At 41.7% G+C, this 18,025-nt stretch overlaps 1 protein-coding gene across 2 annotated transcripts in view; it reads right to left on the minus strand.

Moving 5' to 3' along the window:
- epb41l2 (erythrocyte membrane protein band 4.1 like 2) overlaps positions 1-18,025 on the minus strand; it is a 49,811-nt gene that overhangs the window by 18,869 nt on the left and 12,917 nt on the right. The window contains exons 1-13 of one of the 2 annotated variants that reach the window (XM_053337491.1): positions 17,433-17,696; positions 13,607-13,836; positions 13,277-13,462; positions 11,800-12,045; positions 8,878-8,982; positions 8,693-8,735; positions 4,938-5,013; positions 3,684-3,780; positions 3,470-3,594; positions 3,206-3,293; positions 1,125-1,277; positions 670-767; positions 54-226 (exon numbers count right to left, since the gene is read on the minus strand). In XM_053337491.1, the coding sequence (XP_053193466.1) occupies positions 54-226; positions 670-767; positions 1,125-1,277; positions 3,206-3,293; positions 3,470-3,594; positions 3,684-3,780; positions 4,938-5,013; positions 8,693-8,735; positions 8,878-8,982; positions 11,800-12,045; positions 13,277-13,462; positions 13,607-13,822 (1,606 nt within the window). In that variant the 5' untranslated portion in view covers positions 13,823-13,836; positions 17,433-17,696. Of the gene's footprint in view, positions 1-53; positions 227-669; positions 768-1,124; positions 1,278-3,205; positions 3,294-3,469; positions 3,595-3,683; positions 3,781-4,937; positions 5,014-8,692; positions 8,736-8,877; positions 8,983-11,799; positions 12,046-13,276; positions 13,463-13,606; positions 13,837-17,432; positions 17,697-18,025 lie in introns of those variants that run through there. The other variant, XM_053337492.1, reaches the window with a different exon arrangement.

The following is an 18,025-nucleotide window of genomic DNA, read 5'->3' on the forward strand; positions in this document are numbered from 1 at the left end:
TCCAAACACACACAACCCTGTGCAATCCATTCTTTTGTGTGTGTGTGTGTTACCTCCATCTAGACTGCGGCTGATGCGTTTTGATGAGGTGCGTTCAAAAGCGGGTGCAGGTCGGTCTATGAGGGTGCTGGCCAGGCGGGTCTGGGCCTGGGTTCGTCCGCTATAACGGAACTTAGAGCCCAGAGTCAAAAAGCGGGCCTTGGTAGGAGGTTCTGGTGCGTTTAACCTACAGAGAGAAAGAAGGAGATGGAGAGTTCTGCAACATATGCAATAAAATGCAACATTTACAGTATAAAGCATGTTCATGTGCAACACAGGCAAAAATATTTCCAGGGATCTCCTTCAACAGGATATTAAAGCTTATTCCTCTCTCTTGCTTACACACACACACACACAAAGACAGACAAAGCACAAACTTGCAGCAATGCTGGGGACATGGTTTATCCTTGTGTGTGTGTGTGTGTGTGTGTCGCCCCAGGCATCAATCTTGTTTAACAACCACAAGATACATTATCTCAATTTGTTTTCTGGCAAGAGACCTCATCCCCCATTAAGCCTGATAAACCACGCATTACTTGACTGAATGAAATCTGCTTTGATACCCTTCACACCAGACTGAAAAATCTCTCAAATCTGTGTCCATATACAGTATACAGTGTTTGTTTCTACCTGAAGAAACTGTGATTCTCCACACAGACTTTCCACAGCCTTTTGGCAGATCGATGATTCTGGAGTTTGAATCCCACAGAGCTCTCAAACTGCTCCGTCTGTGAAGGAGATACACATGAGAACATTTTAATCACAAAAACCTTAGTGTGAAGTGTAGTGTTAGTCTGTATGTAGGTCTGTGAAAGGCTACAAAACCAATAGGTCAATTGGGGACAACAGATGTGTCCCCAATTGGTAAAACACTGGTTTTTGGGTCAGTGGTTTAGGGTAGGGTAGGGGTTAGGGTTAGGCAAGTAGTGTTGATGCTAAGGGTTACAGTAAGTCTCCAGGACGTCCCAGAGACATGGGACAACTTGTGTGTGTGTGGTGTGTGGTGTGTGTGTGTGGGTGTGTGTGTGTGTGTGTGTGTGTGTGTGTGTGTGTGTGTGTGTGTGTGTTTATGCATGGAAACATACCTCTCCTGGTCTGATCTTAATGTAGAAGTTGTTCCTCTTGTACGAAATCTTGAGTATTTTAGGCCAAGCAAAACGGTTTATCCGAAGTCTGTCTTTGTAGACCAAGAGGCCGTTGGCACACACACCGAGCATGATGTCCACACCTTCAGAATCCTGTGACAGTCAAATAAAATCTGTTTTATTACGAAATACTTCTTTAACCTATTTAAAACATGTGTATATGACGCCTGTTTGTCTAAATCAATGAATAATGCACATGGATTGATTTCTAAAGAAGTCTGCTTATGGTTGACAGAAATTCAATTACCACACACACAAACAAACACTCTCATTCAATACAACTGTAACATAGTTAGTTGTCAGACTAACTCACTAACAAAGCTTTTAAGTCCAAGGCCATCTGGTAATGGTGAGAGAGGGGGGGGGGTATTGATTACAGTGGTGAATCAACACAGGAAAAATCTGTTGGACTAATGGACGAAGCAATATGTTGATAATGGGACATGCGTCACATGGCCTTGTTGTGCTATTAACCGGCCATCGATCTGTGTGCTGCTGCTACAGATACATTTTTAGCACTTTGGCTGTGTTCACACTGACTGAATGGATGGAGCGGGAAACATATTCCCATTTTCTTTCTGTGGTTTCAGTGAGTGAACAAAGACTCTTCAGTGACTCCAGCGAGAAGCATTTGGTGTTTGATATTAAGATTATTTGCGATCACTCTCACAGAGTCAGTCGCTCTGGAAATGTGTGTCTTAGTTGTGAAAGTAATGCTAATGATTTTAATAAGTCTGTTCCAGGCTCTTCATATACTGAATATTATTATACAAAGATTGCAGGAATGGCTTCTTTTTTTTTTTTTTTTTTTTTTAAAACACGACCTGTCTTGCTATCATGCCACTGGAAAACAAATGTCTCCATGTAGTATTGTTTAATGTATTGCCACATGGTGAATACAGAAATAAGATGTTGATTTTTTAATTTTGAGTCACTGACATCTAAACATGACAATCATTACCAAAACAAAATGTTTACATTTCGCAAAAATGATGAAAATTATGCAAAAAAAGATAAATGATGAAAGCGCCAAAGAGGAAACATAACACCAAACCACCATTTTGAGGACCTTTGAAAGCTAGCAAGCAATAGAGTGTCGCAAACTAGTTATACTGTAATATATAACTGTAGTTATATAAATACACTCCATTTCTGATATAACTGATGCAATGTACTATATAACTGCAGCATCTACAATAACCTTTTTAGCAGTCGCCATTGTTGTTATCCAACCAGCAGTCACTTCTCAACCACGCTTGTAGCTACCACTAGTTCCTCATAGGATTTAACTTAAAGCCTGACAAGACGGATTCTTGTGTGATCTTGCGAATCCAGCTGCCTCACAAGCTAACTGATAATGTGAGATCTTAAATTTGACATAAAGTATTTGAATATGAGTATTTGTGTTTCTTTGTGGTCTGAGGGGTTATGAAACTTGTACAACAAATGATCTGTGCAGGGACAGAAATAAATCTGCTCCTTGAATTCCCACATGTTTGGTATGCTATAAAAAGATTTTCAATGTTTGAAAATGCTCTCTCTGTTGCCCTCATCTTTTCCCCTGGTTCTCTGTGTTGCAAGCAAGTGGAGCGTGCCCTTAAAGGGGACTTGCTTCATTCTCTCTTTGAAAGATCTGTCCCCATCTCACTCTAACCTAACGTCTGTCCTGCATTTCTTTGTCTTCTTTATGTCCTCTTTCTATTTAAAGACTGCCTCTATCCCTTTCTCTCATGCATATTTACGCCATTTTTTCTGCCTGTTTTGCACCAAGACACACAAACATAGTCAGACAAACATGGAAACATGCATGCATTCTGAAAATGACCTGTTAGCCTAGTGAGAGGCTGGCTGTTCCCATGGTAACGGCCTTCTTTAGTGTTTGTACAGCTGACACACACACATACAATGACACAACATGTAAGCACGCTCTTCCCACATCAAAGAAACTGTGCTAATTCCCCAGATGTAAACATCAACGGAGAAGAGAGGAGATGAGAGGAGAGGAGAGAATTCATTTATACCTTAGCATGGTGCAGGTCAACCCCATACATGGACAATTTCTTGGCATTTTCTAGAAACTGGGTATCAGCCTGTGCTGGTGTCAATCCCCTAAAACCAAAGAAAGACAAAATTAATGCAAAAACCTTGAGATAAAAAAACAAATAGGAGGACATCACATTACAATAATGTTCAGGGTGATACAAATATAATAAAAAATAAATACCTCTCAATGGTGCACTGAGAACTCTGACTACTTTTGACTACATGACCCTGCACGCACTGACCTGTGAGACTTGTGGAGCTCGAGAATCTTCTCCTCCATCTCTTTGTTCTGATTGGGCGCAAAGGTCACCTGGCTGATGTAATCCAGAGGCCGGGGCTGGTCAGGTTCATAATCACCAAATTCTGCCTGTGGACCAACAGGAGACAGCTGACACATAAGCAGAGAAAGAGACACAATCACACAGACATAACAGCTCATATCTACACACACTGTACCTGCAATGTGTATGACCCCAGCAGAGCGTGAGTGACAAATGAGCAAGGCAGACGGCCGGACGCCACATCTTCGCGGAGCTGAAGACACAACAGGTACCTATAGAAAAGAGAGCGAAACAGAAAAAAGAGGACTCTGTTAAACAACACAACCACAACAAAAAAAACACTCACTCTCAGCCTTTCTTTTAAATGGAACCAGTTTCATTGTTTATGATAATAATAAAGCGATCCGTATAGTCACTTTGCCTCTCCACTTAGGGGGCCTGAGCACAGGGTGAGCTGGTGGGGATTAAATGTCTTTGTTGATGCTGTGTTTGTCATAGAATTTGCTTAGTATGCTGCTACACTGTTAGTTGGGACAACCTTATATATCTAATCCTCAACATGATGTACCGAGCTGCATAACAACACAAGCAGTTAGTGAAGTAAGCTTCCCTCTTCAGTACACCTTTGCGGATGAATTCATTATCTGAATGGGGCTCCTGTGTGAATGGAGAGTTCACCTCAGAGTGTAGCCTCAGGGTGCTGCTACATGCATTGTATCATCCTGGCTACTATAAATTGTCTAAGTCACTTAGACATGGAGGCTTAAGCCTCAGTCATCCTGTTCGAGACATCTCATCAGTGGGCACCAGAATAATATTGTAATGTATTTTTTCAATATGATTAGTTACACATTTATATGAATATACAAGCTTTTGGAAAACAGATATGAAGCTGCATTTACTATTGAAGCATTTAACCTGACTATTGAAGCATTTAACCTGTCTATTGAAACTAAACAAGTGCACACCTGCAGTTAGACTAGAAATAGCAGTAATACAGCCTGTCAATGCAGGTCAGTTGGTACATGCCTGAGTTAGTGTATGCTTGTTAATGAGTGCGCTTGTTTGTCCTAGATTAGCCTTTAGCCACAACAATCACAGAAGCTGTCCGCTCCATTAGACATACACTTCACCTTAAATGCCTGTTCTTGGAGCGTGCCCATTATGTTTGTGTGTGTGTGTGTGTGTGTGTGTGTGTGCATATGTATAAATAGAAATGCATTAATGTTTGTAACTTCCGCTGTGTATTCTAGGACTCACCGGGGAGTACTGGTATCTTATTTAGACAGAAAAGATGCAACTTTTTATTTAAAGTAAACATTGATACATTTTTAGCATGATACGTGTGTTTGTGTGTGTGTGTGTGTGTGTGTGTGTGTGTGTGTGTGTGTGTGTGTGTGTGTGTGTGTGTGTGTGTGTGTTATTATACCTAGTTATGTCTTCAGTGAGCAGTGAGGGGTCAGGAGGGTAGAACTTGACGTTGAATGAAAACTGCCAGTTGTTACCTACAGAAAGAAAGATTTACAATACAAAAATCAAAATCAAATGTGTATCAGCAGTTTAACGTTTGCATTTTTATCCATCCATCTATCCGATTGTCCAATTCCATCCATCCCTCTGCCTACTCCTTCATCTGGGTGTGTTTTTGAGAGACAGAGAGCAAGAAAAGCAGGTGTGAGCGGGAGCAACTAAAGGCAGAACAGCTTTTAGACGGCACTAAGCCTGATACATCGTGCTGCACGCATGCATACACACACACAAATACACAGCATATCTGGTATTGCGTAATCTCATTCTAGCTTCACCAAATACCAAACTATAATCTTTATCATGGTCAGAAACAAAGTCACAGTCACCATCAGCAATATCGACTAACCTCATCATTGTATCACTGCTGGTCATTAATTTAATATCAATCACAATTTGGCTCCAATTTCCTTTTCTCATTCCCCATGCAGGCCCATCTTGCCATGCCTGCCATCCTTTTCTATCTTTCTGTGTTGCCGTGGCTCCACCCGACAACACACTCACATACTCAATATAAGATGGAGAAATCATTTCATCTGGAAAATTCCATCCGGGAAAAGCTGACATCACATCGAGACCATTTCCTACTCCAAGGTCATACAGACATCCACGTACACACACACACACACGTACACACACACACACACAACGATAAATCCCCACATACATGCACACACTGACACAGAGCCTTGGAGGACGCTGTGAAATCCCGTGCTGTAACTCAACAATGACACTCTCTCACTGCAACTAACTGAAAAAAAAGAAAAAAAAGAAACATGATGGAAAAGATGCAACACATGAAGCGAAAAACAAGTCAAGCATTAATTCATCATTTCATGCTGACATATCTCTTCACTGATTCCATTTTTGTCACTTCTTCAGTGCATTCCTGTTTATATGTGTGTCTGCATATCTTTCTATCTTTGAGAGAACCAATTTCAATTGAAAACCAGCGTTGTGAGGACATTTTTGTGTTGTGACAACATTTTTGAGGGACTTGATTGTAAGGTTAAGATTAGAATTGAGTTCAGTTTAGAGTGAGGTTTTAGGTTTTAGGCATTCAGTTGTGATGGTTAAAGTCAGGGTAAGGGGCCAGGGAATGCATTACGTCAAAGAGTGTCCTCACAAGGACGTATAGACAAATGAGTGTGTGTGTGTGTGCGAGCAAGTGTGAGAAGTGTATGAGTGGGTATACATATATGTGTCTGAGAGTGAGATTGTGTTTGCATGTCTTGGGAACTCTAAGTGCTTTAGGAGTCTCTTGTGACTGCTCCATATTTCTGCACAACCACGTGCCGCCCATCAATCCTCCCCCCAATGCATAGAATGTATATATTCACACACACAGACACATACACACACACACACACACACATTAACCCTCACTTCCCCAGCTTCACCTAACTCTTCCCCTCCCTCCAACTCTATATTATCACTTTCTCTTAACCTCCCTGTATTTTTACACCTATGGTACTTAAAGCTTGTAGCCTTTCCTTGTGTTTATTAACAAATCCACATTTATACATATCTTTTTAGTTACGTTTTTATTTTTTAAGCTTTGTGATTAACGTTCTTTCTTTTTTCTTATCAAATGTGTGTGTATCTGTTGATCTGAATGGCAACCCTTAAAAAGGTATAATAAGTGACTTATTCCTTTAAAAGTATTGGGAGACGGGGGTACATTTACATGAAGTAGTGATTTGTTTGGTTTGGCCATAAATCATAAAACAGACTCACCCTTGTAATCCTATTGTTTAGCAAAGGCAGATGCTGTTACTTTTCATCATAGAGATTGAATTGGCTGTAAATGTACAATGATAGAGCATCAACGGTATCAGCACTGTTACACAGGGACACTATACAGGTTAGTTTGATCATGTAAACACATAAGCACCGCTGTTTAACATTAAATAAAAGGCAGCACGCAGGCTTGACTGATTCTACTAAAAACCAGACTGGGCTTATCTGTTTGGCCTCCGCTGACATTTAGTCTGGCTTTGAGAGCGAGACGAAATCTTGTTCTTGTTATCTGCCAAAGTGAAATCTAAGAAGATGCTCACTTGCTTGGATAAAGGTTTTACTTTAAGCGGTGCTTACTTTGGTGTCGAAGACTGGCAGTTTCATTGCAGGGCTGAATTTTTATTCATGCTTCATTTTTACTGTGGATTTGAGTCCAGAAAACAGTTTTTTTGGAGGATTAAGTTTCATTGTCATTGGCTCATGGTCCAATTCTGATATCACATACTGCAGCTACTCGAAGTCAATTTTTTGCCCCAGCTTTTTCCACCATTTTCTTCTGATTTCTCCTCTTGGGCTGATACATTTTCCTGACATCCTAGCATCTGTACTACAAGTTCAGCAGCTCATTAGCATCTTCTGGGATGAATACTCCATCAGTTTTTTATATTAAATTCTTTTCTGAGCACAGTTGCTTCATTTTGCGACCTTAAAATGTAGTTTACTTGCGTGTTCTACTCACAGTAACCTTTTCAGATGTTGATTGAGTCAATTAAATTATTTCTTACAGCTGACCTTTACGACAACTCTATTTTTGATGACTACATTATATTACAGGCCACTCCAGCAAGACTTTAAAATAATTATAGCAGCTCTTTCCAAAATTATTCAAAGACCCATAAAAAAGGTTCATGCTCCCACCCAGCATGTAGTGACGTAGAGTCGTGACGGCCGCGTGTAGACTGATGGTGGCTTAGATGGTGTCAAACCTGTCATTTGTGGGGTACTATGTCTGTACATATAAACACACACAGAGGTATCCAGCACACACGAACCGAGACCTACATGGTAACACAGTCCATCTCTCTCACTATAAACATTTACACACACACACAAGCATGTACACAGTGACAGATGTACACCACTCAGCCGTGAACCACAGGCGCACACAATGACACAGCTACTAAAACACAGGCATGCACGCTCGCCACACACATCCACACACACCCAAATGTAACGACCTTACATACACTAATTCTAAAAAAAACACTTCATGAGTCAAAATGATATGTTTTTACTAAGCTAGCCTCTTAAAACTGCAACTTTTAGGCTGCCGGTTCAAAATTACATTTCAAAAAAAAAAAAGAGAGAGAGAGAAAAAAGTGAGAGGCGGGAAATAAACAGCAAGAGAAAAGATGTTTATCTTCAGAAACAGATTTAAACATCATGATAGTAAGCCAGTAAAATAATTCCTAAAAGAATTATGATGCAAGACATATGCAAAACACAAACAGTATTCTAACTGAAACCTAAACAAATGAAAGAAAGACAGAGTAATTTAAGCCATCTGCGTGCTCTTTATAGATGAATACTTAGTAAAAGAGATTGATAAATAATGAAGGAGAGTGATTACACCTTGGTTACCACTTCCCCAACTGCTGTTGTTTGGTTTCAAATGTCTCTGGCTTTGTTTGACTTAATTGTGATGCGGTCTGTTTTCATTTAACCTGGGGAACACTTGAACCCTTTTATTAATTCAATATCTATATTTTATTCATTGCCTTTTCGTCCCTGTATCATGTGAAACACCTTGTTTTTAACTGTGGAGGCAGAGTAAAGGAGAAAGATGGACGGATTGTGCATATCTTTGAGTCAGATTCCAGAGAAAAGCAAGATTGGGATCTGAAGAGTCAAACTTACTGCGTATCTGTCTTTTGATTTCCTTAGTGGGATCCAACCAACACTGGAGCAACAGGAAGAGAGGCACAGAGCAAAGAAGTCAGTTAACAGTGTGAGACGCAATCCAATGTCCACAACTGCACTTTCTAAATGTGTACGTTAGTGATTTGTTTGACATGGTGTGTATGTGTGTATACTGTACATACCTTCTGTTCATGGTTGTCAATGTATGATAGACCAAAGTAGTCTTTTTCCATTAGATTAAGATGCTCACACACCTTAAAGAATAAGAACTGGCCCTTTGCACGTTTCTGTTGGGAGACACAGTAAGAAAAAGAAGAACGATTCAGTCACAAACTTTAAAATGCATACATTCAATACATTAATTTACTGGGAAAACAATATCAAAAACTACAATGCAATGTTTACCAAGAACAAACACATAATGTTAAAGACCTCAAAATATGATGAATATGGTTTCCTGTTTTTTTTAAGGTCTAGTGAGACAGGTGTGCTTCACTTCCTATCTGATCCTCTTTATCAACACATCTGTTTCTGTTTCACATTTGCTTAATAATTATCTTGCTTTCTTTCTTTCCCTCTCTCCATCAGTCTCTGGGTGACACATTCCTCCATAAGGCCAATGGGAGCAATTGTCATAAAATCCTCCACAGTGGACTATGACAATGACATTTAGCACACATCCATGGGTGTGCGCACGAGACAGTGCACGTACACATGCACACACGCACATACAACGGCGGCCTTTAAACGGGCAGAAGGTCAGACGTGAGAGGATGGAAAATAAGGGGGGAAAAAGAGGAGAAATAATGAAATAATATTAATTTCTTTTCTGTTAGTCAGCACTGTCTCAGTCTAAGTGGTTTACAGGCACACACACACACACACACACACACACACACACACACACACACACACACACACACACACACACACACACACACCAACCGAGAGTTACGCAGACAGACTTGCAGACAGGGACAGGGAGCGTGGTCAAAGTGGAAGCAAAGAGGATGAAAGACTGCATTTTTCTTCTTGTCCTGAGACAGCTGAAAACATCTGTGGTATTTTCCTATACTTGGTCAAAACGCATGCGCCACATACACAAACTCGCAGTGCAGTTGCATTCTGAACGCCCAAAGAATGTAAGAATGTGACCTTTTCAGTGTGTCTGTGCCTGTGCCAGAGTGCCTCCGAGCAAGGCATTACCCTAAAGACAATTGTCTGATGTCTGCAGACAGTTCCAGACTTCTGGATGATTAAATGACAAAAAAACTTTCATCCACAAATTTCTGGACATAAATTACTTATAAAGCTGAATGAGCCTCAAATCCAAACTGCACACTGAAGAGAAAATAAAACTACACGAGAGCTCTACAGATAAAATGTTTATCTGAATCTTGCTCCTGTGTATAAATAGGCGGGATATGCAGCTCTGTGTGTCAAAGTTGTGCCTAATATTTGCAAATACTACTTAACTCATGTCTGATTGAAACCGAAGGAAACTGAGCTTAAACCGTGTGACACTCAAATCCTGCTGAAACCGATACTAATGAAATTCTTAGAAACAGCATTAAGACCATGTGACACTAAGACTCTCCTTTGAAACCACTAATAAAGAGAGCCAGAAAAAAAATGTCTGGCCAAGGCTCTAAATACTAATAAAATGTGTACTAAAAATGTGTATTACACTGGAATTAATAATGAATTAATAAACAGGATAGATGGATGATTGAAGAATAGACTGAGTAGAAGCTGTGTGTGTGTGTGTGTGTGTGTGTGTGTGTGTGTGTGTTGTGTGTGGTATTGCGTGTGTTGGGCAAAACAAAAAATTTAATCTCTGGAATGCATTGTGCATCTCTCCCTCTCCCGACCTAACTATGCCAGTGTGTGGAGGGAGGGATGGAGGGATGGATGGATGGATGGATGTGAGTGAGTGTGTGTGTGTGTGTGAGTTCAGGACAATAGCAGTTTGCTGCAGTATCAGCGTTATCTGTTGCGAGACAAAGCTGCCACTGTTCAAACGACGGTAGACACGCACAGGCATGCTGTGGGGCGTTGGCACACTTTAGATTAGGGGGATTCGGGGTCTGTGGCGGTGAAGTTGCTGGTTCAAATCTCTAGAAAATGCTCGCTATTCCGTCGAGGAGCTCTTGATCCAGGCACAGTGGTTATTCTGGGCTGCTTTCCATTGAATGTAAGCGAGTGTGGGAATGTGAAGATGGGTATTGCTAAAAATGTGCACGGTACTTGGGAAAACACTTTTTTTAAGCACAAGCCATGTTGATAATGAGGGGGGGGGGGGGGGGGGGGTGGGGGTAGGGGTAGGGGGGTGTCTTGGGCACGTGCTTGTTTAGGGAGTAGCAGATGCTGAAAACTAATCTGGTGCGACCCCCATAATCTGCCATGTTTCTGTGTGTGTGTGTGTGTGTGTGTATGTGTCATGGTCACCAGACAAGCCCCTGCAGCGTGCTCTGCTTTGCTCTACATTGATCCCCTAAGCCACGCCCAAAACAATGTGAGCGGGTGCTTCTGCCATAACTGCACTTTGAGTCAGAAAGTTAAATAGCCCCACACTCATGCACACGCACAAGCACCAGATCTGATCCTATTAGCGATTACATCATTGACAACCTGGCACTCACGTGTGGGCCTACATGACTAGCAAAGGAACATAAGACGGACTGTGTGTCAGCTGAAACATGAACTTGCCAATTTTCCCCATTAACACGCATGAATTTTGTACACTTAACAAACTCTTTTTCGGGAACTGAAAACTGTCATGTCAAATACAGATGGTTATAGAGACTATTTTATCTTGCACCATGAAGACGTTCTCCGTGTTCTATCACATTTCTGCAATTTTGTACACATTATCCATAACACATTGGTTTGATTTCATGTGATCAGAACAGAACTAACCTCTGTCCTCTTAGAGTATTTATTTCTTATCTAAAAGCATGCGAAGAAATTGTAGGATGGTTGCTTCTAAAGTGTCAGAACACGTCCGTCCTTCATTGATGTTGGAGCGCCATCGAAATCCTATGTCACACATTAAAAACCATCAGAATCTGTAGAATCTGCATTGTGCATGGCTTAAGTCTCACCTCCACCTCACAGGTGAAATCTGTCCCGTCCAGGAGGGTCACGTGACACACCACCAGCTTCATCTTGGTTTTCCTCACCAAACGGAGGGGAGACTGGAAAATGGAGGTTTGGCCTTCTCCCTCCGCTTCCTCCGCAGCCTCTCCTCCTTGCTCCTTCTCCTCCTCTGCTCCTTCACCTACAGCTGTTGACTTGGTCCCTTCGAGACTTTTCTCAGTGCTCTCTTCCACCTTCTCTTCCTCGGCAGGCTGAGGGAGGAAAGAAGAAAAACCCATAAAACAAAAAATAAGTCAAAGCGAATTTCCCTACTGTGGCTCACAAGTCAAAACTTCAGTGCTTGTCAAACAAAAGTCACCATCAAAGTCATGAAAAGTCTGAGCGTGGAAAAACACTTTTCTCTCTATCACTCTTAGTGTTTCCCCTTCTAGTCTGAATTTGTTCTTATAAAGTGCAGGCGTTTCTTTTGGCCTGATTACTGAAATGTTGATGTCACTGGGTGGGCCTGGGTAGCTTAATGTGATCACTGGGAGGAACAGTTTGTGTGTGAGTGCGCGTGTTTCTTTCTTGGCTGAGTAGTTTACATTGTTTGAGTATTGTGAAAAAGACCTAAATTATGTAACAACATCTCATCATCTCGGTTTCTTGTTTTTGTAAAAAAGAAAAGCTTAATCAATTGTGTGTACAGAACAATACTCTGTGTGGCTGACTAACAAAGGTAGAAAGCTGTTTTGGCAAACTACTTTTCATATGTCCACTGTTGGGTTTGGCAGTGGTTTAACCGCTGTGTCTACTACTGTAACTGACTAGCTGCACTGCGTAACATTCGCATGAAATGAAAACCTCTGCCTAGCAACTTCAGACTCTGCAATGTCAACAGTAGATGTTACTGGATTTTTCTGTACATTTCAAAGACAGGTCACTGCACCCGGCCAAGAAATAGTTCCAGCACATCGCCCCCTGTGGAGCCACAGCTTTTCATTTTTACACTTTTTTGTATTTATTAAACGATAAAGATAACATGTGTCAGTTTGTGTTTCACATGTTTACCTTTGAACAGAGCTAGTGCTGGCTTTTTATGCTACGCTAGGCTAACTAACTCCCCCCTCTTGTTGAGAGTTACAGGAAAAGAGCCTTATATGTAAAAATATGTTGATACCACTCAAATGTTTTTGCATATGAAGCTCTTTTCCTGTAACTCTCAACAAGTAAGCAAATAGATGTATTTCCCAAAATGTCAAACCATTCCTTTTAACACAAAAAAACCATTAGACCCATGTATAATGTTACAAAGTTATGCTATTCTCCACAGAACCTGACTGGTCCTATCTTGTACAGCATACACAATACCAGAGAGTACTGGGTTCCTTTAGAAGGCCTGCACACTAATTTATTGGGCTGCCATGTTTTCTCCTTGTGTTGACTGAACTGATGAACAGCAGACCGACTAACAGCGAGACGAGGAGATAATAAGGACAGTACCTCAGTGTCAGCAGTAGCGTTGGAATGAGATTCTGCTTCTTTTTCCTTCACTTTCTCCGACTTGACGTCCTCCTTCTCTTCCACTTCCTCCGCGTGACCGTTCACTTCTGGGGCAGGCGCGTCCTCGTCCTTTGTCACCTTGCTTAATGCCTCCTCTGTGGATGGGACTTCCTTGGTCGGTGAAGTCTTCATGGGTCAGGGGAAGAAAAGTGTTTTGATATGATTGGAACAGTTTAAAGTGAAGATTTACAACTTTTACTACTAACTAACTAACTAACTTATCATTCGTGTGAATTTGATGAAACATTATTCCTGCACACACAAACAAACCTGGCTCTGAGACTTCTGCTTCTTAAGCCATGTTGGCAGATATCGAGAGATTCCTTTGCCGTCTTTGTCCTTCTCCTTCTCTTTTTCTTTCTCCTCTCCCTCAGCGTTGGCGACTTCCTGGTTCTCTTCTGTGGTCTTCTCTGACTGGTCCGGCTGAGCAGCTGACTCTTCCGCTTTCTCCTTCACCTCGGTCTCAGAGCCTGCTTCTGTTGTCATGGTGACCCGTCAACCTAAAGAGTGAGAAAAGAGAGCAACAGATTTACAAATCACAAATTGATGAGGTACATTTTGATTAGATGCCATTTATAGTTACATTTACTGATTTTATTGTTCATTCCATTATATCATAATTTTAAGGATATGCCAAAACACTCATACTTTAAATAACAGTAGTTTGTTTTGGCTGTTGGGATATCACGGACAGGTGGAGAGAAATAAGGCTGTCCCAAAAGGCAACTTAAGAAAATATGTCTGAAAATATTAACGCTAAACCTAATCAATATATAGTGTGATGTAGTTTAGTCATGTCATTTAAGTAGTTAAAGGTGTACAAGCTGCAAAATTAGCCAAAAATGTTGGCTCACAGCTGTGAACACATGAGCTCATAGCCGTTTGAAACATTAGCTCTCGACTTGGACGCATGTCTGTTTTACACACGTACATAAAAACACAGGAGTTTAGGATGTCATTATGTCACACAATGGGTTTCATCTGGGTCAGCAGCTTAAGAGCTGGTTACCAGCCGTCACGCACGTAGAGGAACACTGAAAGGAGGAGAATTACTTATAATCTGAGTCGTTGCTTTTACCCTGCAGCTGTGCCCAACACACACACACACACACAGTCCTCAACCCAAATATCTTTGGCAGCACTGTCCACACACGCCCTATCACGGACACAGATACATTCATTCAGCATGACACTAATTTGTTGGTAAGGCTGGATGGCTGTGACATTGGTCTTGAGGGGAAGATGAGGTCAGAAGTCGCACATTACGGGTGTCTACCTGCATACACAAGCCTGCTTCGGTGTGGTGTGTGTGTGTGTGCGACTGTGTGTACACAAGAAGCTTTAGGCAGAAGGTTCGGCGTGATTTATTCACTATTCGTCATCGTCATCTTCAACTCCTGTCCTCTCAATTGCTCTGAATCTTTCCCCCTTCCTGCTTTTCCTCCATCATCCACACTATATCTCCCAAGCCTTCTCACTCTGGCTGTATTATTCATCATGTCCCTTTCTGACCATCTCTGACTCTCCTACTTTCTCTTTTCTGCCCTGCCACCTTGTATAAGAGAGGACACACACATACATGCACACAGCCACAGTTGCAACAGTGGTGTGAAGGGAGGGGCTGGGAATAAAAATAGAACAGGACTCCTTACGCATGATTGACTAATGAGGTACGGAGGAGAGGGTGGGGGAGGGGGGGCGGTCGGGCAGAAGGAGGTGTGTATGCAGGTGTTTGCAAATGTCAGAGGGGCAATAGCCTGATCTTTTGTAGATAAAGAGAAAGATAAATGGGGGAATCCCAGTGATGTAGCTCGACAAACTTAAAAACACCCAGTAGACCAACTGTAGACTGTCTACAAAGACGGATGGAGCCAGGTGTGATGCGACCCATTTTGTTTGCATTGGAGCAGGTTTAAGGCTCAGAGCTGCAGCTTATCATTGAAATAAAAGATTCTCTGGAGAGAAGATGATGCTTTTTGGGAGTAAATTGGGGTCAGGGACTTTTTTACAGCGGCCGTTAGTTCAGCCTCAAGCTGTGGCAGCTACTTAGGGAAAAAAAAAACAAAAAAAAAACACTGCATCTCCAGATACTGCGGGTGGTTAAATATAGCAGTAACATTTTATCAAAACATCTAATGGGATGTCCTGTTTGGCAACTTGTATTCTCAATACCAGACAATCAGAGATCTCCACTTACTGAGGTCTGGGAAGTTACTAAATGCACGCTAGTTGCATGAACGGCGGCGAGAACAGATACCAACAAACCTACGCCCTTTACATTTTGATCTTACTGGAAATGATGCTCTAGCCTCATTGTCCTCCATAGCGGATTGCATGTCACCACCCCATGCTAAAAATTTTAGACTGGTTGTGCAATGGAGTTTATCTGTTTTTTAAAGTCTCTTATTATATCCACTCAGTTTTAGCAATGAAACTTGGGAGACTGCCCTCAGTCTCTAAGAGCAAAGTGTGTAGAGACTGACGTCCAGATACTCTGACTGATAATCTGTCATAATGTTGTAGTTACACAGGCTTTAAATGTGCAACAGTTCGTGAACAAGTTGGTGTGTTAAGACTGAATACGTTGGCGCGTTAAGACTGCTACCTGAGCTTTGAATTTTTTTTTTTTTTTTTTACATGTATAATGTACTAGATTTGGTCCATTCACCCAACTCTACCATAGAGTTCCTACCTACTTGCTGCAGCTCCCTGTGCTCTGAGACACTGTGTTTCTCAATGGACGAGCTCACAGCATGGTTGTGAGCTGGCATCAGACCTGCAGCTTCGTCACGGACACTTAGTCCTGCTCTACGCTGGCCCAACACCGAGAACCTTGTCCTACTGCTCTCATAGCTTTCTAACTCCACCTTCAACTCTTCACTTCTTTCCTCTTCTACCACCTTCTATCTCTTTCCATCTCTCTCGTCCACTCTCCAGCCCCTGGGCGCCTCTTTCTCGTTTTCATTAAATCTCTGCATTCATCTCTCTTCTCTCAATCCCTTTCTTCCGGGCCCCCTTTCAATCCCCTCCAATCGCCCGTTCACATTATCTCCCCCCCTGAAACCCCTCCTCTTTCTCTCTTCTTCCCACAGTCCATATAAACAATAGCGTGACATTATTATGGCCTCTTTTCATATATACACACACACACACATATATACATACACTCACTGACTGGGTGATAGCAGTAAAACCATAATACCAACCTATGTAGCATTTAACTTGCGTCAGTTTTAGGAAGCTGGCAGCCTTCACAGTACAGTAATCTTGTCCATGGCTGAGCTACGACGGTGAAGGCACTTTAATATGAATGGGGTCAAACATGGGTTGAGCATGCATTAAGTAGACCTGCGTCATAACTGAAACATATAAAATCTAAAAGTATCTAAGGATGTTATGTGCTTTGTTTGTTTGTTTCCATTTAAGCATTAAGTATCTCTTTATCCTTAGAATCTGTCTAGAGGCAAGTACTGTATTACTTGAGTGCTGTGGTGCATTTTATCGGACTATTTCACAGTCAATTAGTAGTGATCAACTAACCCACAAATGGGCAAGTTCAAAAGCCTGCAGATTTACCACACACACACACACACACACACACACACACACACACAGAGTCCTGCCAATTATAGTTGGTGAGGCATTTCTATGTTTGTACGCATGCACTTGATTTTTCTGATTCAACTTGACTCCATATCTCTCTCTAATGCACACTTAAAGAGGCTCTATATCTGAGCTCATTTCCTCATCTCTCATCAGTAAATATTTAGTACTTGCTTTATCGGGATTAATCTTGATTTTAGCTTTTTTAATCTTATGTGCTTGACTCTACCGCACACACATTCCGTACAGCGTGCTCAACGAATGGTTGCTGCACATGACCGTCACATGGGCAACATGAAAAAATATTTTAACGACACCGACATGACACTTTAACCTCTGTAAACAGATCCCCTCTGGCTTTACTGCTGTGCAGCGCGAGACAGTAAATACCTGCTTACATCTTTTCTCAAACAATCACGTGTTGCTCCTGTTAGTTTTCACAATCAAGAATGAAATGAATGAGAAAATGAATGGATGGATCTTTTGCCCTTACCTACTGTTGGTTCTGTTGCTTTCTTTTCCTCTTGTAACTCCTTCCCTTCACTTCTTCTCACCTCCTGTTTTCTTATTCTTTCTTTTCACTTTTATTTTGCCCTTTAAGCTTTAGTTCTCTCTGCTCCCTGCTCTTCTTTCTTCCTTCACTTTTGCTTCCCACCTCTTAGCAAACGCCTGCCCTACAAACTGTCATTGTCATTTTCACTCCTCCATCCTCTCCTCTCTCCCTCTCTCTCTCTCTCCCTCAGAGCTCTGCTCTTGCTTCCCCTGGGACTATTGCTCTGAGAAACGAGGACAGAAAATGAGAGAGAAAGAGCGAGAGGAGGTGGAGAAGGAGTGTGTTAGAGAGAGTAGGAGCAGAGCGAGGGAGGAAAGAGAGATGGAGGGAGGTGAAAGATGGATGGATGAAAGAGAAGGAGTGAGACCCCACCTACTGCGCAAGCTGACTGTGCCAGATTACTAATGGACACGGCGAATTACACTTCCTCTTAATGCCAAGTCCTTCTTCATTTCATCCAAGGAGAGCTCGCATGGGAATCACTCCTTTTTCATCCTCTCATCTTCAGTCTTTCAGCACATAATCTTTTATAC

Source organism: Scomber japonicus, chromosome 17 (genome assembly GCF_027409825.1).
Source record: "Scomber japonicus isolate fScoJap1 chromosome 17, fScoJap1.pri, whole genome shotgun sequence".
NCBI classification, from domain to species: Eukaryota; Metazoa; Chordata; class Actinopteri; order Scombriformes; family Scombridae; genus Scomber; species Scomber japonicus.